This window comes from Saimiri boliviensis, chromosome 8, assembly GCF_048565385.1.
Source record: "Saimiri boliviensis isolate mSaiBol1 chromosome 8, mSaiBol1.pri, whole genome shotgun sequence".
Classification (NCBI taxonomy): domain Eukaryota; kingdom Metazoa; phylum Chordata; class Mammalia; order Primates; family Cebidae; genus Saimiri; species Saimiri boliviensis.
In genome coordinates, this window is record NC_133456.1 from 87,668,656 (window position 1) to 87,694,532 (window position 25,877).

The window sequence follows — 25,877 nt, forward strand, 5'->3', positions numbered from 1 at the left end:
GCATATTAAAATGTATGTAGTTATTAGAATTAAAATAGTTCAGGCTCTGCCTGAAATAATCTCTACTACCACCGATGTGGTGCTATTCTGTTGAGAGAACTTTTACTAGCTGTCATAATGTAGCTTTTTTAAAACAGGTATTAACCTCGATTCTATTGTATCTAATTTTGAACAAAGGCATTAAGTCCAAAGTTAGATTCATCAATCATAACACAGGAAATGTTACTGACATCCATTAAGAACTCCACAGTTGATTAGCTCGCTTGATTAAATAGTGGTGCAGCTGATGGGAAAACAGGAGAGGAGCCTGCCACTCTAGCAAAGAGAATTCCCAGCTCTCTGTCTCCAGGGAATTAAGATAAATGAAAAATAGAAGACAAAAGCTGGCTGCTTCAGCAGTAACTCAGTGCTCTCCATAACAGCAATCCCATGCGTGGTCTCCAGAGGTATATCCCAGTTCCCTATTCAATACCCAAAGGTAGGGATTTGGTGCCTTTTTTTTTTTTTTTTGGTGGTATTGGGTAGGTGGGTGATAACCTTAGCTGTCACTAGAAAAGTAAAATCCCCAAATTAAAAAAGAAAAAAATCACAGTGTCTGATGTGAATGATACCTGAATGCTGACATTCAGCAAATGTCACCTTTTTGGGCAGCTGCATAGAAATAATGTTGAAATGTTCTGCTATTTTTTTTAAAAGCAGCAATTTTCCTGAGAGATTGGAAAATCGGAGGAGGCAAGCTGATGACATTTTGATTGCAGGCCTCACTGGGAAAGGCACTGTGGAACTTTCTGCTTAACAAAGTTAAAACAAAAACAAGTGTACCTGGGTGAGTGCGGAGTGGTGAGGGGGTCGCCCGCAGGTTCGCTTTCTCCGGCCCCAGGTCTGGACGCCCACCCTCGTGCAATGGCCGGAGTGATGGAAGAGGCAGGACTGCGCCTGCAGCTCTGGCAGGAGGGACGTTCTTGTCCCCAGACGCCCGCATCAGGGACTATTTGGTCCCGGTAACCAGCAGCGGGTGGAGTGAGGAGAAGGGAGAAGGCAGAAAACTCCCCCTCGGGAAAATAATAAATGGCCACGGTAAAGCAGCGTCGGTGGCACTCATCCCGCTTTACCTAGAGCGGAATCGCTGGCCCGGTCTGAGTCTGGAGGTCTGGAGGCTTCTCTGTTAACCGGATAACTCGGCTGCTTCCCCACTCTGGCAATTGTGAAGAATTGGACCAATGTTTGTCCACTGAGCTGATCTCATCTCTGGAGCACCGAGGCCACCAGGAGGGAGGCAGTGTTCTGGGAGCTGGACATCTAGCAGTGGAAAAGCACCGTGGCCACCCTGAAGTTCACGGAGAGGAGATACAGGGAACCAAAAGTGCAAGGGCCCAGGAAGGCATCGCGCCTGAGCCAAGACAATGCGGACTCCAGTGACCATTCCTGTGCCTGTGCTCCGGCTGCCCCGGGGCCCTGGTGGCTTCAGCCGTGGCTTTGCCCGTGATGGACGGAGAGCTCCCCTGAAGCCAGAGGTTCCTCAAATCCAGGAGTGCCCCATAGCTCAAGAATCCCAGGAATCCCAGAAGCAGCGGGCCCAAGCCGCCCTTCCGGAGCGATACCTCCGAAGCCTGCTGGCCATGGTGGGTCGTCAGGTGAGCTTCGCATTGCACGAGGGTGTGCATGTGGCTGCCCACTTTGGAGCCACCAATCTGGACGTGGCCAACTTCTACGTGTCACAGCTGCAGACGCCCATAGGTGTGCAAGCAGAGGCGCTGCTCCGATGTTGTGACATTATTTCGTATACCTTTAAGCCATAAAGACATTGTTCACCTTTCTGCTTGAGGCTAAGCCACTGCATCCCAGGCCTTCCAATGTTCTGGAGCCAGGAACTCTGGGCCCCATGGAGTTACGAGCTCATGTGGAATTTTGAACCAAGGTTTAAGCAAGTTTGGGCTCCTGAGACCTCCTGGGTCTAATCAGCAAAATTCTGCAACTCAAGGAATTCTAAGATCCTATTAGAAGGAATGCTGTACCTCACAGAACTCTGAACTCTACAGAAATATGGGCTTGATGCTATTTCCTGAAGACCCAGGCATTGGGGTGGGGTGATAAAGGAGGACAAACTGCATAGAGGAAGTTGTTTATTAAAGAGATTGCAAAATTCAGCCACCCTGAAGATACTCTCCCCAGTGCTCCCTTCCTGCTAAAGAACCAGTTACCCCAGGGGGAAAAAAAAACACACAAAGACAAAAGCAAATGACAAATCCACCACCTCAATCTGCATTGTATTTTTTTTTGTTTGTTTTTAAAGAAAATGGTAAAACTTTTGCTCCTGCTTTATTGACTGAGATTTTCAAGAGTGGATTGAAGAAATTATTAGCAGTCTCATTGGCAGCTGAGAAACCTGCTTTGAGATGAGTGGTTGCTTATTATTAATACTGCTTTCCACTTCAGCCTCATCTGTAAGGCACTGAACTAGCCGCCACTAGGTCTTCAACCTACCTTCAGACTTCTGCTTCATTAAGTCTTCTCACATCCACTGTGAGATGGATCACTTCTTCTCCATTTCTAGCACTTTCTGGGTGTCTCTCCTGTGTCATGTCCACCTCAGCCTTGCTCTAAAATTATTTATATCATCGTTTACCACATTCTTTGAGGATGGCACTTGGCATTTCATAATAATTGAACATTTAGCAAATGAAATGAATGAATGCATGGAAGGGGAGTTAGATGGAGGAATGGGCACATGATTGCGGGAATGGATGGATGAAGGGATGGATGGGTCAAGGGGGAAAGAGAAAAGTAATTGCTACTCTTCTTTTCTTGGAGTTGCACTGGTGTCCAATGAGTATGTAATGCAGGCAGTACTGCTAACACCTACATAACACACCCCCATCAACTAGGGCTTGGGTTTACCTTGATGCAATTTTGAAAAAAAAAAAATTCTTTTTTGAAAATAGTTTTTAAAATAAAAATTTCTTTTCCAATACTAACTTTTAAAATTTAAAAATTTTTTAAAAAGAGAAAAAGAATTGTGACTTTTATAATACTTGGCATTAGGTGATAGAGATTTTATCATCTTTCTACATACCCGGAGAATGGTTTAATGAGTAATGATGTTTAGAATATTTTTTGCTCTTTTTTTGTCATTTTTTTTTAGTCTACCTTCTATTTTCCTTCATAATTTAGAGATAATATTTGCCATAGCATCACATGTAGAGTGATTAGAAGGGAACTACAGGGAGAGTTTTATTTTAAACTTAGGACTTTTTTTCATCACATCTTGAGATGGTCACATAAAAACTTTATGGGACAGTATTGATATATTGTAACAATATAATAGCCAAAAGCTTTTTCTTTTTTTCCTTCTTTTTTTCTTTCTTTGTGTTCCTGGCTGTTCCTGATATTTATGCTAGAGGCTTGAAAAACATTTTTTCCCCTTTTTTCTGTATCTTTTTTAATAGAAAAAATGAGAGGGTAGTTAAAATTTACCCCAAAGCTATGGAAATAAAAATGATCTATCTTCCAAGCCACCTCTATAAATGTTCTTTGAAATTAAGTGGACTGTATTAAAAACAAGATACTAAACTTTATGTCAGTTTTGTATTCATACATAGATGTAATATCAATTGTGTCTCCTATTATTGCCTTTCTAAGTGTTTTGTTAGTATAAAAATCATGTTTAAAATGTATCATCCAATACAGTGTCTTTAAGAAAAACAATGATTTATTTGGATGATATGAATATTAATATATTTTCTGTGAATTTCTGGCTTGCATTTTTATTAAAAGTATGATATATATATGTATCATAATAAAACAGGGTATGAGTGCTTATATATTTTAGAGGCTAGAATTGATGAAGCATTGGGAGGTGAAGGATTGGTGAAGAATTGGGAGGTGAAGCAGTATAAAAATGAGTATGAAGCCTTAAAATATTTAGCGTTACTATAATAAGCGTAATGAATTTGTGACCCAAGTAATTTATGGTCAGAGTGGTGTTAAGTGTTATAACAATGCTAGGCTATGCTGCAAGAACAGATAAACCCTGATATTATCTTGGCATAAGTCATCAAAGGTAGATTTCTCACTCTGGTAGCCTCTTCCATCTTGATTATCACATGTAGAATTTCTAGATCATTTCTGGATCACCAGGGTGGGAAGAAAGAGCGGAGAAGGCTCACCAGCTCTTATTTACATATAGAAGGAACAATTACCGTGTCCATTTACAGTTCATTGATGAGTACTAGTCATAGGGTCTGAATTCTGACTTCAAAGAAAGCTAGTGTTTTCATCACATAATCACAGAGGCATAATCCAAGCTGATTCTGATTTCAACCTGGACGTTGTATGGAACTTGGAAGCACATGCTGATCCTGTCATTTCCTAGCTTATCAGTTCAATAACATTCTGGGGCTACTAACTCATACCTAGAAATAACTGTCTTCCTCATGCTAGATATCATACTCCTACCCCCCCACCACCCAAATACAGCAGAGGTTAGGGGTAGGAGTGGTATAATTCATTAACTCTCAATGTTTTACTACATAGAAATCAGTAGGTACGTGGAGGATTCTTTTTGTTTTGTGGTGTTTGTTTGTTTGTTTGTTTGTTTGTTTGTTTTGTCCCTTTTAATCTTTCTTCCAATCCATCAGAAATTGGAAAGAAGACTTGTGGGAGTTGAAGCATCTTTTTTGCAGGGTTTAGAAAGGAAAGAGACTCAACCAGTTATCTGTTTTAGCTAGCAGGGGAAAGATAGTAACTCCAATATGTAAACAATTATTCCACATCACTATTATCAACAAATGTATGCTTTATTCATCCATCTTCCACCCATCCATCCATCCATCCACTCATCCTCCATCCATCCATCCATCCATCCATATTTTAGTGGCCCCAGGTCAAGTATAGGGCCCTTGAAAATCAAAGAAAAATCTCTTAGACCTGGTTAGCCTTTCCTTATTACCCTTTTCTTTCAACAGACAAATTGTTTTGTCTACCATGGTTTTGTTAACCTTTTCATGTGCATCAACTCTGCTAAATTACAGCCTCCTTAAGGCTTTGAAGGGTTTGGGTTTCATTCACTCCTGAATTCCCAGCATCAAGTCAAAACCTGACTCAGAAGGGGTACCATGGATATGTTTGGGGTGCATGAGTGAATGCTTCTCTCCACTCAGCCCTGCAATGCCAATTTACCTGGGAGCTATTTGTAGATCTAACAGCCTCTTCACAGCTTTGTCCCAGGAAGTTCTTTCCACCCTGAGCAACCTGGATTTAGGAATTGATTCTGATGGTGGTCTCTAGTTGACTACACCAAGAGTTAGGACCGGAGTTGTATGAGTTTGTTTCAAAACAAAATCCTATTTGATTCAAAATTTTCTATAACCCTGTATAGGAGTTATTATCTTAGAAAAAAAAATGCACCTCCTTTGTGTGCCTCTCTTCCTTCAGGCTACTTCCAAGTTGTCTCTTGGCCATTGTCCCTCTTATCCATGCTGAGATCCTACTTATTTGTAGCTGTGCTCTCACGTTTGTGTCTCCACTTTCTGTTTTCCCCAAAATATTAGACCCACATTTTAAAATTCTATCTAGACACGTTGACAGGGTATTCTACCCACACCTCATATTCAGTGTGTTCCAAACAGAACCAGACTTACTGGTATTAGTTAAGGATATGGTTTGGCTATGTTCCTACCCAAATCTCGAATTATATCTCCCATAATCCCCACATGTCATGGGAGGGACCCTGTGGGAGGTAATTGAATCACAGGGGCAGTTACCCTCATGCTGTTCTCGTTGATAGTGAGTTTTCATGAGATCTGATTTTTTTTTTTCGAGACGGAGTTTTGCTCTTGTTACCCAGGCTGGAGTGCAATGGCGCGATCTCAGCTCACCGCAACCTCCGCCTCCTGGGTTCAGGCAATTCTCCTGCCTCAGCCTCCTGAGTAGCTGGGATTACAGGCACGCGCCACCATGTCCAGCTAATTTTTTTTTGTATTTTTTAGTAGAGACGGGGTTTCACCATGTTGACCAGAATGGTCTCGATCTCTTGACCTCGTGATCCACCCGCCTCGGCCTCCCAAAGTGCTGGGATTACAGATGTGAGCCATTGCGCCCTTTATAAGGGGCTTTCCCCACCATCCACTCTCATTCTTCTCTCTCCTGTCACCCTGTGAAGAAGACATGTTTGCTTCCCCTTCCACCATGATATGTTTCCTGAGACCTCCCCAGTCATGCAGAACTGGGAGTCAATTAAACCTCTTTCCTTAATTGACTCACAGTCAATTAAGTGTCAGTCTCAGGTATGTCCAGTCACAGGTATGTCCTTATAGCAGCATGAGAACAGCTTAATGCAGTTAAAGATACCACATTCTCTCTTCACTCACACTCAGCACCCCACAGTCATGTTCAGCTGTGCTCATTTGCCATCCTCCCACTCCCAGGGCTGGACCATCATCAATACTGTCTCTTCTCCAGGATGACTCACCCACCACTTACTTTCACTCTTTATATTTTCATACCCTCTTCCTGCTATGTTTTGACTATATAACTTCTCTTTTTTAAATTTATTTTTAACTCTTCTTGTTTTTCCTAGAGAGTCCAGCTAATGACATTTCTAAAATCACTTCTATGATTCAGTATTGTGAATGGTTCTATTTGCACTCCAAGTAACTTCCAAATACTAGTGTAGCATCCATGCCTTTGGCCATCTGTCTCCAGCCTTACCTCCACTCCTATAGACTTTAGCCAGACCACAGTACTCTTTCTTTGGCACCTCAGACATGGCTCATGTCATTTCTTCCATATGCAGAGAAAGTTACTCAAATCCCTATGTAAAGACATTCCATCTACTCTCCTAGTGCCAATTCCACTGACTTTCCTAATCTCTACAATGAGATTCAATCTCATCTTGCCACTCCAATTCAGGAGTGGCAAGTAGACTTCATCTTAGGAACAAAATCTGGTTGGTTAATAAAAGCTGCCTTGAGAATTGTCTTGAGAAGGATTCAGAGGCTGTATCTAGGCTTAACAGGAAAGATTGTCACGTTCATTAGCAATGTCTGTCTAGCGCATAAAAGAGGAATTGATACATTAATGTTGTCTAGATGCTCTCTGTGATCTCCCCTTGTCTTCTCTTAGGTATACAATGTCACTTACACTCATTGCTAAGTTCTTTAAAGGCATAAATTGTATCCTGCTGAATTATATACCTGCACAATGAGCTTACCAGCACAATGTTCTATGATCATTAGGTACTCCAAAATGTTTGTTAAATAAATCTCCTAATGCTTGATATGCTTTTTACTTACAAAAGATTGAAGAGCTGTGTGCCCAGCTGTGATTGCATTGATCAGGCAGCTGTATTACATTACAGTGTCTACTCCTTCAAGTATCAGTTTGCTAAGGAATCTGGCTGTGCTGACTTGAGAACTCCTTCTGCACTGTTACCTCTGGTGATTAATGAGACCAGGCACCACTGGATGAATGGACGACATCCAATACTCCACTATTACCTGTAATAGAATTAACTTTCAAGTAGCATTGATAAATTCTAGTTTTAGGTTTACTTTCATAGGCCAGCAAAGGAAGTTGTCAGATATTAAGTCCCTTAGCCAAAGTAAAAAGCCAAGAGCTGGTTTGAAACACATCTTAAAGGAAGGCAATATTGATTTTGTGATCCTTAAAATGCTTCAAACTTAAGATAATTTAAAAATTGTGCAAATAACTATAGAATTAAAACTTCTGTTTTTTTTTTTTTTAAATCTTTGAGATATATACCTCAAGCATTTCAATTTGTCTTATGGCATAGTTTTCAGAAGCTACTTCATTCTGTTCTCTCATTTCTGAGTATCTTCTATCTGGTGATGTACCCAGAATTGGTATATATTCTAGATGAAGCCTGACCAGTCAAGATCAAGATCAATAATAATATCTCTGTGGTCCTGTACTCTATATTTCTGTCATTACCACCTAAGGACAATCTCTCAGTGGCTACGTTACATGTATCATGAAATTGATGGACACTTAAAATTCTTCATTAGTAAAAAACATCTTATTTCATCTTGAATTGGCTAGGCCTTTTTCTCTTTGCCACAAAAACTAGTGCTATCTGGCCTAGTCTTTAAAAGGAAATTATTGGGTCCTATCCCCAAAATGTCAAAGCAGAGGTGAATGTCTGGTCAACAGTACAATGTCATTGAGATTCCATTTCCATCTCTTCATCCTTCAGCTCCCTGTTGTCTGTACTGGCTATGCGCTCAGCCAGCCTTTCCTCTCATGGGAGTAAGATGACTGCAGCATCTCCAGCTTAGACTGTTCTCAGTTCAAGTTTAACTAAAGAAGAAAAAAGCCCCACTTCCCGAAATTCTCAAATAAGCCTTGTAATTCCTTTTGATAGAATAAGCTTGATTGTGTGGTCATCTTTGAATAAGTCACTGTCTTAGAGGATTCAGTGAACTGACAGACCAGTCTGAGTTATGTATCTCAGCATTGTAATTGTGTTGGGGACCCTATGTATTGAGCAGGGGAGGGGAAGGTTCTCTTCAAACAGGTGAGGGTACCATCACCAAAAAGGCGGGAAAGATGCTGCACAGACCCAAAATAGCAAATGCTCTCTGCAACACAATTATTCTTTAAAATCCCTAAAGGCAGAAATGATAGCTTATTTAACACCCCCATTCTACCTTTAACAAATGACTCAATAAATGTTCCAGAATGGGTTGTTGATTGAATGAGTACATGAACCAATGGCAGCCAAATTAAAAAATTTGAAATGGCTTAATGTTAAAAATATCTTTGTCCCTGACTTGATGCATTGGAAAATATAGACCAAACTAGCTTTAAAGTGTCAACTGTGTTTACATGAAAGAAAACAAAAGTATTAAAAACTTGATATGGCATTACAAGGACAGTTTTCTCTGTAGTACTAGTGAGGAGAAACGATATGTCTTAAGTGCAGAGAAAGTAGAACATTTTCTTCTAGGACAAAAGAAATGAAAACAGAGCTCGATTGACAGCCTAGTAACATTAATAACACCTTGAAGGTAGAGAGCCACTCTTATTTTAAACATCCCAGAGCAATTCTATCAGAAGAATAAACACTCTTTATTCCAAATTTGAACACTTGCAGTTGCCTTTGGTTGAGGCAATTGTATTCTAACAGCGACATGGTAGTTTTGACAAGCTATTTACATTTCTACGTAAAATCTCAATATCTCCTAACCCAGATTCTATCCCCTTTCCTTTGAGGGTACTTTATTTGACACAATGTGGTATTGGATGCTGTAGGTGCCCGTATCTCCTGGCCTCTTTGCCAGGAGTGTACTCTGTCTGGACTGACTACCAATTGCCATCCCTGCATCTCTGTTCAGGGTTCTCTCTTGACTGCTGGAGCAAGATGCCTGGTGGGCTGGGAAGGCCAGATAATGAACACCTTCGTGAGCAGTCCTCAACCAACAATGATGGACTGAAATTGGTGGATAGAGCCTCCAGAGGGCTCTTGTTCACCTCCAATTGGGATGCCTTGGAGACGTGATCTACGCTGACTTCCAAAAATCCATCAGAATTAAGCTCTGGTTTCCCATCCTTCCAACTTGCTTAATCACACACCTACTGTTTTTTTTCCTTTCTCTGCTTTACCTCCCCCTCGCCTTCCAATATCTTCTGAGATTACTCCCAAATAAGCTACTTACATTCCAGCCATTCCAGTCTTGTCTCAGGGACTGCTTCTTGGGGAATACAAAGTACAGCAGTTGTTTTCAAGGAAGAAAAGTTATTTTCAGTCCTTAGAGTGGATAGTCAAATATCTTCAAATCATGAAGGCAACTGTCTGAGTGAGGACAGGGAACATGCAGGCATAAGTTGGGTGGGTAGCCTGCAGCTGCTATGAGGATACCTGTCCCTGAGGCCTCAACAATGGCTTTTATGGGGGTTTGATGCCAGCCAGTGAGGCGAGATGTCTGGACAGCAGTAGGACCTCAACCCTAGGCAATGTTAAGGCTCTTGGCACCATTGCCAAGAATTTAAGGACAAGTCAGAGAGTAGCGAGAATACAAGAGCTTTTATTGCAAAGCATAAGTCCATACTCAGGAGAGTAGCGCCCACAGGGTATGAACTTTCCTTTATTATGGGGTTTCTTTAATTAGAGGGTCATATTCATTAAATTCTATAGAAAGGGCAGGGATTTCCCTGAAATGAAGTGTCACACATTATTATACCTAACATGGGCATATTCAGAACTGTCACAGTGCCCATGGGTATGTGATTTGGTATGCTGATGAGCATATAATTATCCTAGGTGAAAGCTGGGTCAAACCTAGTGCCATGTTGGATTCAGCCTGTTTTAACCAGCTTTTGCCCACATCCTGTTTGTCAGGGACTTACCAGTCCCTTGCTGCTGCATTTGCAACTGGTTAACTGGTTTTAACAGTTCCTTCCTCCCCAGTTACGTAAATCTTTTTTTTTTTGTTTGTTTGTTTGTTTGAGACGGAGTCTTGCTTTGTTGTCCAGGCTGGAGTGCAGTGGTGTGATCTGGACTCATAGCAACCTTTGTCTCCCGGGTTCAAGCGATTCTTCTGCCTCAGCCTCCTGAGTAGCTGGGCTTACAGCTGCCAGCCACCATGCCCAGATAACTTTTGTGTTTTTAGTACAGACCATGTTGGCCAGGCTGGTCACAAACTTCTGACCTCAAGTGATCCACCACCTTGGCCTCCCAAAGTGCTGGGATCATAGGCATGAGCCACCATGGCCGGCCTCACGTGAGACTTTAATGGCTTCCTTAGTGTTAGTTGTTCCTTAGTGACTGTCCTGAGACCACCCTGTTATTTCCATCTCAGGATGAGATGGGAAAAACACTGATGTTCTCCAAAGCATGAGAACTGGAAGCAACTGCAGTCAATTGACACCCCTGGATGGATATTCCGGAGAGAAAAATCCATACCAGAGAGGAATGTGGTCCACAGTGTCTCCAAGCTGGTTGTGAACCCAGGTATACCAGCTCTGGAGATCTGGTTGTGACCCAGGGATGGGCACAATTATTCTGAAAGGGATAGATAATACATGTTTTAGGCCTTGTAGGCTGTATGAGGGATTTCTAGAGGGACTGGATGAATAGGATAGATGCATATATGAAAGTGAGTTTATTGAGGAGTATTAACTCACATGATCACAAGGTGAAGCCCCACAATAGGCCATCTGTAAGCTGAGGAGCAAGAAAGCCAGTCCCAAAACCTCAAAAGTAGGGAAGACAACAGTGGTATGGTTGAGTCTGTGGTCAAAGGTCCAAGAGTCCAAAAGCTGAAGAACTTAGAGTCCAATGTCCAAGGGCAGGAAACAACCAGCATGGGAGAAAGATGTAGGCTAGAAGACTGAGCCAGTCTAGTTCTTTCACGTTCTTCCACCTGCTTTTATTCTGGCCAAGCTGGCAGCTGATTAGATTGTGCCCACCCAGATTAAGGGTGGGTCTTCGTCTCCCAGTCCGCTTACTCAAATGTTTAATCTCCTTAGGCAACACCCTTACAGAAATACCCAGAAATAATACTTTGCATCTTCTAATTCAATAAAGTTGACCACAGGTCATAAAGTCCTGATTACAACTACTCAACTCTGCCTTTGTAGCAGGAATGCAGCATTAGATAACACCCAAATAAATAAGCATGGTTATGTTCCAATAAAATATTATTTTTAAAAACAGAGGAGGGTCAGATTGGTTCTTTGTAGTTTGCTGATCCCTGCTCTAACTCCACTGCTTAACATTTTTATATAAAAGATTGTTTTTGACTAGGGGAGCCCAACTGTGAGGTTTTGGTGTAGGTTTTTTGACAAATCACACCTAGTATGTACTTCTTTGTGGTAGGATATTGGGGCATAGGGTGGGAAGAATAGGGAAATTAGGGTATAGTGTGGGAGGGATGATGGAAGAAAAAGGAAGAAGCAGAAATGGGAACTGCAAGTTCAAGCCTAGTAATTCGAGGCGAAGGTGGGAGAAAGAAGCATTAAATTGTGACCAATATTGTAGGGCAGCTATAAGTAGAAGGAACAGGTTTAAGAAATGCCATAAAATTCAACTTTATAGGATTTGGGCTTTATAGCATATCTTGTAGCAGCTGCATTTAATAAATGTATGTTTTTCATTATATTTTTATTACACGTTTAAAGCACGTTAAGGCCCAAATAGCTATCGAAGAAGAAAAAAATGGAGAAACATTGGCTTCACAAGTAATCATATCAATTTTCAGGAAGGCTGTATTTTATGAAGACAGAGAAAGATGCATGGCTGTTGTCCTTCCTAGTCTTATACTAACTCATTCTTCTTCAGGGAATAATATTAATAGATGTTTTGCTACATTTGTCTGCTGTTGAGAGAGTAATCCTGACCCAATCTTTTCTTTTCCTTTTTTTTTTTTTTTTTTAAATTCATGAATGTTTATTCACTTGCCTTTGAGTTGCAGGCAATTGTTTGGCATTCTTAGTCTGTAAAAAATCTGCTTTTAGGGGTTTTAAAAAAATAAAAAACCATTTAAAGAAATGGTAGCTTGAAATTATTTTGAGCTCTGAGAAGCTGTGTCATATTTAGCGATATTTGACTGCATTTTAATTCTTAGTCTCTGGGGCCAGGCAGAGTTGGTCAGAGACATGAAGGCTGCCACACACAGTTGTGAGGTTATGCATTACACAAATGCACCTGGGGCTGAAATGTAGCCTGTGCTCTGCCTCTTACCCTTGTGCTCTCTGTCTTCTTGGAGGAAAAAGCATTTTAAAAAATTCCAAATGTGCTGGCCACTTACAAAATGATGGTCTTTTGGACCACTGATCAGTCAGAGGTGGTGTTTTTTTCTAATTTGTGTTTTTCAGTTGTGGGGACGGGGATGTGGGAGTTTGCAGATTGTCTATTGTTGCATTTAGGATGCTGTCAATTATAAGATACACCACAATGTACGAACAACTAGGAAACACAAGATGCTGACAACCAAATCTTGATGTATCATTCATTGATTGTAAGACACGTCCCGATTTTGAAGATGTCAAAAAGTGCAAAATATACAATGCAGTAATTCTGCTGGAGAGTGTGTACCTTTCTTCAGTAAACAGGAAGGTGCCGGTGAGGATGAAGATGAGGATAAGAATGAGGTTGGCAAGCCCTGGGGAAGGTTTTCACAAGATTTTGTCTGTTTCCTAGTATAGAGAGTATCACAAACTTCTCTGTTTCCCCATGGGATGTCAACTAGTCAAAGTTCTAATAAAAGTAGAAATGTGGACTATTAAAGCTCAAGGGACCCCTGGGAGCATCTCATGCAGTGCTTGAGGGTTGCTGGGGGTATTAAATAAGATAATTAAGTCAAAGGTTATAAAGACAGTGGCTTAGTTCTGCCTTCCCAGACTTACTGATGTGAGATAAATGTTTGGGGTGGAGCATGAGGGAGGGAGAAGGAAGCAAGGGAGGAGGGGACGGAAGAGAGAGGCAGGCAGGCCTCATGGAGGAGGTGGCATTCCCCAGGGCCCTGAAGAGCTTCTATTAGGTGGTGGCACTACTGATGGATGTAAACACATGCAGATGACCCTGGAGGCAGAGGGTAGTCCCACAAGACATATAGCACAGAAGGCCTAGTGAACAGGCATCCTCCCCTGACCCATGATAGGGACAGAGTGACAGCACAGAACATGTGGGATCTTGAAGTTTGAGTGAGAAAGGTTTGTCTAAGGGAGACACTTAGGAAAGTATTTTAGATCTCACAGTTGTGAGGGGTCTCAGAGCTCCCACCTCATGAAGATCAGGCTGGAAGCACCTCTGTGTGAACTGGGAACCCGGCTTTGCATCCCCAAATGTTGCTCCATAGAGGAGCCAGTATTGTATAGTGATAAGTAATGGGGTCTCTTGTCACGCTGCTTGAGTTCAAATTCTGCCTTGGCTACTTGCCAGCTCTATGGCCTTGAGGAAGTCACTTAAACTTTTAGGGCCTAGTTTCCTTATCTGTAAATTCAGGATAATGATAGGATATATCTCAAAAGCATGTCAATTGGATTAAATGAGATACTGCATTAAAGTCCTTAGCACAGAGTGAGTGCTCAATGTTTACTTCTTTACCTATTATTTAATATAAATATTATTGTTACTGTTATTAAATTTATTTATTCAAGTAGAAGCAGTGGAACAAACTTAGGCTCTGGACTCACTGAAGCCAGGACTAAATTCCTGCCTGTCTTCCTGTTCATGAGCCTTGTGATAGTAGGCCAGTGACTTCATCTACTGAGTTCTTTTTCTTACCTGTGTAACAAGGAACAGGATGCCTGCCTTACAGAGACATTTGGGGATTAAAGCAGTTAACATTCATAACACGTTTGTTGCTTACTGTGTCTTCATTACCTGTTAGTTTCTTTCCCTTCCTATCTTCCTCCCCAACTACCTATTGTCCCCAGAGGTGAGTCCTCAACTCACCTGTCCAGGATCACACAAATGTAAAGTAGTGGAGGCAGCTTTGAACTCTGGTCTATTTGGGCCCATCTCTCTTGCTTTTCCCAATTGATCATGCCTGCCTATTGCAGGAGGAATAGGAGGACAGAGGAAGAGTGGCCCCACCTGGAAAATTTATAATTCATGAGAGCCTCCGAGCCACCATAAACATCCACATGTAAATCTTTGTGTGAACATAAGCTTTCATTTATCTTGGATAAATACTAGGGACGGAATGGTTGGAGCATATAATAAGTGTACGTTTAACTATAAAAATAACTGCTACATTGATTTCCAAAGTGATTGTGCCATTTTACAATCTGACCAACAGCACAAGAGTTCTTTCATGTTCTCATCAGCACTGAGTATGGTTGATTTTTAAAATGCTACATGTCTTACCAGGTATGGTGGTATCTCATGATGTTAACTTGTGTTTCCTTAATAACCAATGATAGTACATATCCTTGCTTGCTTACTTGCCATCCATAAATTTTCTTTGGAAATAATTTAAAAATCTTTGCCTAGTTTTAAAATCACGCTTTTATGTTTTTATTTCTGAATTTTGAGGGTTCTTTAGGTATTTTGGAGACATGTTCTTTATTACATATGTAATTTTCAAATATTTTCTCTCAGTCTGTGGAATGTCTTTTCATTCTCTTTTTATTTGAAAAGCTGACTTTTTATTATTTAGGTAAAGTCTAATTTATCTTTTTGTTCTTTCATGAGATGTAGTTTGGATATTGTAGATATACAATTTTTGTTTAACTCAGCAATAAAGGCTTCCTCTTCTGTTTTATTCTAGAAGTTTCATAGTTTTACTTCTAGGTCTAAAATACAGTTTGAGTTAAGTTTCACATATGATGCAAAGTGCAAATGCAATTCATGGTATAGTCTCTTAAAGAAGTGGTGCTGGAATAATTGGATACTCAGATGCCAAAACAACAAAAGGAGGATATTGATTCATACTTCACTTACCGTGTACTTTATAAATGTGAATATGAGCACCATTTAGGTAAAATGGGTTGATCGTATTATTTAAATCTAGATCCTTACTAATTTTCTGTCTACTTGTTATAGCAATTATTTTAAAATGTTGAAGTCTGTGATTATATTAGTGGATTGATTTGTTTCTCTCACAGTTTTAAAAAACTTTTGCTTCATGTCTTTCGAAGCTTAGTTACTAGGTTCATAAACATTTAGGATTGTCTTATGATCTTGATGAATGACCCTTTATTATGATGAATTGACATTTGCTATCTATAATACTTTTCTCTAAAATTTACCTTCTCTGTCTGATATTAATAGAGCCATCATATGTTTCTTTTGATTAATGCTAGCATGGCATATCTTTTTCGTTCTTTTAACATTAACATGTTTGTGTCTTGATATTACAAGTGTTTATTGTAGGTGGCATATGGCTGTGTCTTGAATTTTTTTCCAATTTGATAATGTCTGCTATTTAATTAGGGTGTAACATTAAATGTAAATGTTACCTTTACATTGTAACTTAAATTTAAAAGTAACATTTACATTTAATGTTATTATTGCTATGCTTAAGTTTAAACTGTTATCTTGCCTTTTGATTCCTATTTGTTCCATATTGTCTTTTTTCCCCTTTGCCATTGTTTCAATATGGTTTGTCTCCACCAAAACTCACATTGAAATTTGATCCCTAATGTGGTGGCTATTAGGAGGTGTGGCCTAATGGGAGGTGTTCAGTTATGGGGGTGGATCCCTTATGAATGGTTTAGTATTCTTCTCATGGCTGTGACTAAGTTCTCACTCTCTTGAGACTGTGTTACTTCTCTTGGGAATCGATTAATTTCTGGGAATGTTGTTAGAAAGCCAGATGCCCCTCAGGTTTTTCTCTCTCTGCAGGTGTCCACTTCCCCTTTGACCTTCTTTGCCATGTTATGATGCAACGCAAAAGCTCTCAGCTGAGGCCAGGGCCATGCTTTTGAACTTCTCTGCCTGCAGAATCACTAGCTGTATCAGCCTATTTAAAATATATAAAAAAAAATGACTCAATAGCAAATATTCTTTTATAGCAACACAAAACAGACTAGTCCATTCCTTTCCTTTTTTTTTTTCTGCCTACTTTTGGATTCACTGAATATTTTTAATGAATCCCTTTTATCACATTTTCTGGCTTATTATCTGTAACTGCTTTTTGATTTCCTTTGATATTTTTTTCTTGGTTTACAGTATGCATCTTTAACTTACTACATTCTATCTTTAAATAATGCAAGTATAGTATAATCTTATAGAAATATACTTTCATTTCTTCTGCTCTGATCTTGTGCTATTGTTGGCATATACTTTAATTTTACATATATTATAAACCTAACACATTTATTTTGTGTAAGCTATTATGTTTAAGGATACTTAAATAAAAGAATATCTTACATAACTACCCATGTATTTACCATTTCTGATGCTCTTATTCTTTGCCTAGATACATATTTGATTTAGTATACATATATTTATATTTTATATTATACTTTCATTTGGTATATATATGTATATTTATTTACTTATGTATTTATAGTTATAGCTGGTATTATTTTTTTCTGCCTGAAAAAGTTTCTTTAAAACTTATTATAGTCCCTGTTGGCTAATGATAAATTATTTTATTTTTTGTATATCTGGGCATATTTTTCTTTCATTTCTTTTTTGAAATACATTTGCACTGAGTATAGGATACTAAATTTACAGTGTTTCTTTCAGTGGTTTAAAGTTGTTGTTCCACTGTCTTTTTTATTGCATTCATTCTAACAGTTAATTTGCTGTCTTCATTATCTTTGTTCCTCTGTGTGTAACAAGTTATTTTTTCTCTCTCACTGCTTTAAGGATTTCCCCCTTTTCACTGGTTTTGAATGATTTGATTATGATGCATTTTTTTGTGGGTTATTTTTTATTTTAGTTTTTTGGTGCTTTTGTTTATTGATTTTATTGAAACTGGAAGTGTTTCAATAAACAAACTCTAAGTGTAGTTTTATTTAAATTTAAAATAATTTTGAAATTATTTTTTCAAGTATTTTTTTCTGTTGTTTTTGTATACATCTTCTTTTCAGAAACTTCCTGAAAGCTGTCTCCTGACTTGCTGGTATTTAGTTTAAAAACCATCTATGCTCTTTATTCCTTGTTTTTTGATAATTTCTATTGCTAGGTCTTCAAGTTCAGTAATATATATTTTAAAAATTCTAACCTGCCATCAATCACAACCTGTGTAATTTTCATCTCAGAAATTGTAGTTTTTATGAACATATGGAGTCAAGTTATAAGAACTCTATTAATATTCTTTTTTTTTCTTTTTGAGTTGGAGGCTTGCTCTGTTGCCAGGCTGGAGTGCAGTGGCATGATCTCAGTTCACTGCAACCTCCGCCTCCCAGGTTCAAGTGGATCTCCTGCCTCAGACTTTCGAGTAGCTGGGACTACAGGCATGCACCACCACGCCCAGCTAATTTTTGTATTTTTAGCAGAGACAGAGTTTCACCATGTTGTCCAGGATGGTCTCTATCTCCTGACCTCATGATCTGTCCATGCTGGCCTCCCACTCTGTTAGTGTTCTTATTTGCTAATTCTAACATCTGTTTCAGTTCTGGGTTGGCTTTGAGTGATTAGTTTATCTCTTTATTTTGTAATATATTTTTATGCTTTTTGCATGCCTGCTGGTTTTCAGCTAGGTGTCAGACACTGTAAGCTTTGTCTTCTTAAATTTCAGATATTTTTGCATTAAACTACTCCCACCTCTCACTTGATTAAAAAATCAACTCAGAATTGATCAAGGACCTAAATATTAGACTTGAAACTATAAAACTACCAGAAGAAAACATACAGGGACATTAATCTGGTAAAAAGCTTTATGAATAAGACCTTAAAAACACAGGCAACAAAAGCAAAAATAAATAAATGAGATTATATCAAACTAAAAAGCTTTTATACAGTAAGAGAAACAATGTAGTTAAAGACAACCTATAGAATAGGGGAAAATATTTGCTAATCATTCATCTGCAGGAGATTAATGTCTAGAATATATAAGGAACTCAAACAACTGAACATCAAAAACCATACCAAAATAAAATCTCCAAAATCAAATAATCTAATTTAAAAATAGGCAAATGGTCTGAACAGGCATTTCTCAGAGGAAGACATACAAATAGCTAACAAATGTATGACAGATGCTTAATATCACTAGTTACTGTAAAATGCAAATCAAAACCACAACGAGGTATCATCTCACTCCAATTAGGATAACACTTATCAAAAAGATAAAAAATAACAAATGCTGTTAAGAATGTAGAGAAAATAGAAATCTTATACACTGTTGATGGGAATGGAAACTGAGAATACAACCATTATGGAAAAAAGTATGGAGATTCCTCAAAAACTACAATTAGAAGTACCGTATCATTTAGTAATACCACCACTACTGGCATTTACTGAAAAGAAAGGAAATCAGTACGTCAAAGAGACATCTTCACCCTGATGTTTATTGCAGCACTATTCACAATAGCCAAGATGTGGAATCAACTTAGGTAACCCACAACAGTGAACGAATAAAGAAAATGAGGTACATATACACAAGGAAATACTCTTCAGTCATAAAAAGGAATGAAACTCTGTCGTTTGTGGCAACATGGTTGGAACTGGAGGACATTATGTTAAGTGAGATAAGCCAGGAACAGAAACTGAAACACTACATGCTCCTACTCATATGTGGAAGCTAAAACAAAGTAGATTTCATAGAAGTAAAAAGTAGAACAGAGGATACTACAGGCTGTGAAGAGTGGGGGAAATGGGAGATAAAGATTTGTTAAAGGATATAAAATTATGACTAGATAGGAGAAAAAAGTTCTAGTGTTTATAGCACCATAGTATGACTACAGTTAAAAATAATATAGTATAGAATTTCAAATGGCTAGAAAAAGTATATTGAATTCTTCCAACACAAAGAAATAATAAATGTTTGAGATGATAGATGTACTAATTATCCTGATCTGATTTCTATATGTTCTACATATCCCAGCATCACTATGTAGACCATAAATGTGTACAATGATTACATGTCAAGTAAAAAATTAAAATTAAATTAAACAATTGTGAGTTAACTCCTGATGAAATCATAGTGATGCCCATTTTTTCTTCTAGAACACCAACTTCTCTCTTTTATTATTTTTGGAAACATTGATTTCTACCTAAAATAAGTTTCTGTGTAGTTTGACCTCTTTGGGGATTAACTGGCTACAAATTAAGTGTTATCTCATTCAATTATGAGAAAGAAAGAAGAACTTCTGTAGGAAATAATGGGGAAATAAACATCTCCTCGTATTTTTACTGCAGTGCCCCCTCAGGACCCATTATCATTTCATGATGTGATCCAATGGGAGGTGCTCAGGTCTGGAGGTAGGAGGCATGCAGGCTCAACTTCCAGCCAAGTCAGCAATTTACAGAATGACTTGTCTCTGGGCCTCCATGATCTTGGCTATAAAATGGAGATAAAAATAACCCAAGTCATCTATTCCTTCAAATCACTGGGAAGGCCAAACACACTCATAGATATGGGTGTAGCAGAAAAAGGCTAAAAGCTAAATATGATAAGTTAGGTAGAAGTATCATTTTACCTTTAGAAAGAAAGCTTTGTCTGGAGCATTTTATTAAAGGAAAGACCTGGGGTATAGTAGGAGGAAAATGGTTTTGGGAGTTGAAACCAAATGGGTTCTATTGCTTGACATATTTACTCATTTACGTCTTGTTTTATTCCAGAGCTCACAATTTGAGCCTTGGCTTCCTAGTGATAATCTTGAAGGAGCCTGGATCCCATCCCCTAGTCAAGCTAAACTTTTCCCCCCAGATAAGCGTTTTTATTCCTTGGCTCTGCTCCTGTGTCTGAAATATCTCAACACAACTGTATGTGTCCCTCAAGAATTGGTCAAATTATCTTCTGGGAAAGATTCCCAACAGATTCAGATGTTCTTTTATCTATGTATCTTCTGAACTTTGTGCTATTGATAAAAAGCTTATTATATTGTAGGAATTATTTTTTAAACATTTCTTGCTATGTTGCTATATTTTAAATCCCTCAAAAACTGGGAAGAGTTTTAACTCATCTTAATATCTCAAACTCTTTGATGCTTAAAACATTTGAAACAGTTTCATAGTTTTATTTTTTAAAGAAAAAACCCCAATAGGTAACTTACCACATTTCAAAGAATCTTAAAATGATGCAATGAGGATACATTAAAATAAAAGTTCCCAGTTCCTCAGGCCCTTCTGGTGCCTTACTCTAGGGTAACCACAACTAAAAGCTTGAGAGTGTGGGAATCTCATTAACCTGCCCAAATTCAAAGAATGGTTTTGGAGTCACGAAGAACAGCAGAAGCAAAACTTTTAATAGCAGTCTTGCAAGATGGGGTGTCTGGTAGGCAAGCACACCTGGGCAGTTACGCAGGTAATCTATCTCCTAGCAGGCAAGTCCTTCCCCCAGTTCCTCATTGGTTGAGTACTGTGGGGTTACAATCTTCCCGGACATTGCCTAAGTTTTATTATCCCTTTATAAGGTTATACCCCATCCCCTTCCCCGCTTAAGTTTGGATTTCCCAATAAAGAAACTTCCTCTCCTTTTATAGGCTGACACCTCCTCTACATTCTGTTCACTTACCGTGACCTTCTAGGTGCATGAGCTGTGTGGTTTGTTACATCTGCAGGCTGGCTGTCAGTACTTAGATTTATTATGCCTTGAAAATGGACCATTTAAAATGTTTTCTCACAGGGAGCAGCACCCCTCCAGACATCCATATACATGGGTATGCTTTATAGACACATACATTCAAATTCCTAGGAAAGACCAAATGGGATGATGATTTGCTTATTATTTCACAACCTACATTCTTTGCCGAATATGTTCTGTATTATATTTTAAATACCTTTAAATACCTTAGCTATTTACCAGTTTTTCTATTGACAGACAGTTTCAAGTTTTACTATTAAGTATCAGGCTGTAAAAAGTATCCTTGCAAACTTTCAACTTACTTCCCCCGAAATTTGAAAACGTTGCTTTCTAAGTGGCTTTAAAATGTTTGATTCATTGCCTCTCATTCTTCACCAAGATAACAAGAACTTTAAATTTCAAAATGATCAGTTTGAAGAGTTGGCTTTCACAACTGTTTCCAAATAAATTTTTCCCATTCTACATCTAAACATTTTAAGACACAATTTCAAAACATTTTAGATATTAAACTAGTTTATTTTCTAAGCTTGCTGATGAGTTGAAATTTTTTGAAAATGATTTTGAAACCATTTGAAGTGTTCCAAAATAACTTCTAAATATTTTGAGGCACTTGCAAACTCATCAAGCTTTTAAAAATATTTATAAAACATTTAAATAAAAGTGATTAGAAATTGCACAAAAAGCACAGCATGTTCATTATATAGCTTTGTCATTGCAATTTGTTTTTCCAGATTCTGTCTTCTAAGATTAGAAAATACATTTTGAATATGTTAATTCTTTTTCACTAAAGGAATATAGACTATTTCTTGAACTCCTAGCCTCAAGCAATACTCCCACCTCTGCCTCCCAGGTAGTTAGAATTGCAGGCATGCACTAGCATAATCTCACTGATTTTTTCATTTTTTGCAGACAGGGTCTCTTTGTTTTGCCTAGGCTGGTCTTGAACTTCTGGCCTCAAACAATCTTCCTGCCTTGGCCTCCCAAAGTGCTGGAATTGCAGGCAACAGCCACTGCACCTGGCTTGAAATATAGGCTATTTCTTATCATCATGCTAGTCTCTCTTCTTTTCTCCTATCTGCAATTGAACTTCTTTTTTTCTTTGCTCATTGAATACATATTTCTCGAGTGCCTACTATGGGTTGTTTAGTGTTCCAGGTGCTTGGGACACAGGATTAAATATGAGACAAAAATTCCTACATTCACAGAGTTTGCATTCTAGTGGGGGAGATTTTTAAATGCACAAATTGATTAAGAAAAATATAGAAAACCGTGATAAATTCTAAGAATAAAAAAAGTAAGGCAAAGGAAAAGCATAGGAAGTGTTAGGGATAGGGCTTACAATTTTAAATAGGGTGGCCAGGAAAAGACTTGCAGAACATAAATTGCAGAACAATAGGATAACTGGAGGAAGTGAGGGGTTGTACCACGTGGATATTTGAGAAAGGGATTTCAAAGAGCAAGTGCAAGGGTCCTGAGGAAAAATATTAATATGCTTGAAAGGTTTCAGGCACAGCTAGGAGACAGTATATCTGAAGCAGAGTGAACAAGGGGGAGAGTAATGGCAGGGAGATAACAGAGGTGCAGCACATCATTCAAGACCTTATACGTCCTTGTAAAAACTGTGCAGTGTTTCTCTCTATTGTCTTAGGCTTGTACTCCAAGGGAAATGGGAGTCTCCTGGAGGGTTTGTACTTGATGTGAATTATCTGACTTATACTTTGATAGTATCACTTTTGCTTCTGCATTGAGATATATAGTTGGCAAAAGGCAAAAGTGTGGGCTCAGTGGGGAAATAAAGCAGTAATTCAGGTGAGACAGGACAGTGGTACAGTGGAGGTGGGAAGCAGGGGTTAGATTCCAGGTAAGACAAAGCAATAGTGGAAAGGATTTGCTGGTTAACTGGTTAGGAGTTACAAGCAAAAGTTAGGAGTCAATGTTTTGGGTCTAAGCCACTGAAAGTGTGGGTTTGACATAGAATGCATTGTAATGTAGTGTAATGAGAACATTGTGATAAGAGTGGGTTTGCAAGGGAACATCAGAAATTGGTTTGGGACATTCAACATTTGAAATAGCTTTAGATATTCAAATGAAGATGTTAGATGGGCAGTTGGATGTACAAGTCTGAGTTCAGAAGCAAAGCCAGGGCTGGAGATGTAAATTAAGGAGCCATCAGCACATAGATTACATGTAAAACCATGAGCCTGGATGAGATCACCACGCACGCGTGTTAATATGCAGCGAAGGAGGTCCAAGGACTGGGCTCTGGTGTACGTCAACATTTTGAACTTAGGAAGATAGGAAAGACCAGGAAAAGAGACTCAAACTTCCCAGTTAGAGAAACAGTCAACGATGCCATGTCTTGTCAACTGAGCAAGAAAGTATTTCAAGGACCAGAGAGGATAAATATCCCCAAGCATACATGTTATTAACATTTTTCCTGCTTTTATATTAGATGAATCCATGTTCTTGAGTTAGGTGAGATTAATTGGCATTTGTATCTTTGCTGGAAGCCAGCAACTGCAATTCATTGTCCTATGGTTTACAGTTAGCAGGACAGCATCTTTGTAAAGTAGGGACCCAATAACTGTTTGCAGTATCAAAACTGTTTGAAGATAATCAGTTTCCGTTTCAAAGGCAATAAATGTTGAAGTCAGCCATTGTACAAGAGTCTTGAATTGATTTAGCACTTTTTTTTTTTTTATTGCATTTTAGGTTTTGGGGTACATGTGATGAACATGCAAGACTGTTGCATAGGTACACACATGGCAGTGTGGTTTGCTGCCTTACGTCCCCTCACCTCTATCTGTCATTTCTCCCCATGTTATCTCTTCCCACCTCCCCACCCCCCCGCCCCTCCCCCATCTCCCCCCAATGGACCCCAGTGTGTAGTGCTCCCCTCCCTGTGTCCATGTGTTCTCATTGTTCAACACCCGCCTATGAGTGAGAATATACGGTGTTTGATTTTCTGCTCTTGTGTCAGTTTGCTGAGAATGATGGCTTCCAGGTTCATCCATGTCCCTACAAAGGACGTGAACTCATCGTTTTTGATGGCTGTGTAATATTCCATGGTGTATATGTACCACATTTTCCCTATCCAGTCTATCATCGTTGGGCATTTGGGTTGGTTCCAGGTCTTTGCTATTGCACCAGGTTCAGCTGTGCTTGGTTTGAAGGGCTCAACCCAGAGGGTTTCCAGTTACTGTTTTTGTTTTCGTTGTTGTTGGGGGTGGAGGGGTGGGACCAACCGAGCCTGATCACCTGGCTCCCTGACTCAGAGTCTTTTCTTTTAAGTTGAACGACCCCGCGTTCCGGTCGCTTGTTGAAAAGGCCCCGGGATCTCCCGTGCTGCGACTCACAGAGTCGGCTTGAACTGTGGCGCAGGCTCCTGGTGGATTTTTTTGCCTAGGAATCTCCTGGCCTGGCTTGCTATTTCAGATGAATGGGTAACTCTGCCATCTCAGGGCTCTGATCGCCATCTAAGAGGGCTCCCGGACCAGTGGCTTTTGTACGGAGAACCGCAGCAACAGGGAGTGGTCACAGCAGCCCCGCCGGCGGAATCAGCCGCGCGGGGGCCAAAACAGCCGCACCGGCTGGGACTGTGACTCTGGCGACCCCTCTGCCTGGGTATCTCCTGGTCTGTGGGCAATAAGAGTTCATCTGGAAATGCAGCGTCCACTCACCCTCTGCACTTTCACTGGGAGCTGCAGTCTTGAGCTGTTCTTAGGTGGCCATCTTCCCAGCATTCCCTGATTTAGGACTTTCATAGAAGGGCATGTTCCCAGTAGAAATCAGTGCAGTGTTTCTCTCCGCTTTCCAGGCGACGGACCTTCCAAAACCAGTAAGGCATTACTATGTGTTAGAGGATCTCGAGAAAGTACATAATTGAATACTCATAATTCTTAGCCTCAAGTAATATCACCTGCCTTATGCTCTGTAAAAGATCAAGGGACTCTATCACCATTGATTTTTATTATTACAAAATATTTTATACAAACAATCTATCAATCAATGAGTCACTCTGTGAACATTGACAAACAGCCTATTATGTGTTCAGAATGGGAAGATGTGCTGTGGAGAGTTGAAAGCACTGATACTTGGTTCCCACCATCAAGCAGTTATTACGCAGCTTGTCTTTTGCTACAGTGATATGCATTTGCAGACTTATCCCTTTTCTTTCCAATAGCAGACATCGCTAGTTGATTGCCAAACTCTATAGTGCTAATCCTGAATGTGGTATAAAATCTTTCTCTAGAAAGCCATTGACAGTTGGAGTTCACCCATGAGGTGAGAGCCATTTACTGCTCCATATATTGGATTTCATAAAATGGGTACAGTGAGGCAATTAGAGCAAAATGGAGCACAGTCATGAGAAATGGAAAGCAGTCTCCTTTTTATATGGACAGAAAATTGGAAAATAAGTCAGGAGCACTGGGTTCAAGCGCCTGTTCTGCTAGGGGAAATGTGTTTGGGTCAAGTCACTTCAACTTCTGGACACTTTTATTCTGGATAGCCTTTATGCAGACAGAGTGTTTTTATAGCAGGAGTTTCTTTATATATGGGATATTGGAGTAGATTAAGAGGTTAATATTTCTCCTTCCCAGGCTCCTGCTATTAAACCTCTATTGAACTTTTTCTGTACTATGCATTCTGCTAAAGGGCTTTATCTGCATCAAGCAATTTAATGTTCCCAGTGTTCCTATGTGTAAGGACTATTTG

At 39.3% G+C, this 25,877-nt stretch overlaps 1 protein-coding gene, 1 long non-coding RNA gene and 1 other non-coding gene across 3 annotated transcripts in view; all 3 read left to right on the plus strand.

Annotated features, from left to right (window-relative positions):
* Positions 1-25,877, plus strand: part of LOC141585431 (uncharacterized) — a 265,926-nt gene that overhangs the window by 202,901 nt on the left and 37,148 nt on the right. The gene's annotated exons all lie outside the window — the stretch shown is intronic.
* Positions 902-2,387, plus strand: LOC101053206 (gem-associated protein 7-like). The gene has a single exon (XM_074403506.1). It carries the CDS (start codon positions 1,404-1,406, stop codon positions 1,797-1,799), a length of 396 nt encoding a protein of 131 aa, XP_074259607.1. The 5' UTR covers positions 902-1,403; the 3' UTR covers positions 1,800-2,387.
* Positions 2,795-2,918, plus strand: LOC120367665 (U4atac minor spliceosomal RNA). The gene has a single exon (XR_005581989.1). It is a non-coding gene; the product is annotated as a U4atac minor spliceosomal RNA (small nuclear RNA).

Bases quoted from the DNA above. Each gene is read 5' to 3' on its own strand.
- LOC101053206 (XM_074403506.1), top strand. From the start codon at position 1,404: ATGCGGACTCCAGTGACCATTCCTGTGCCTGTGCTCCGGCTGCCCCGG.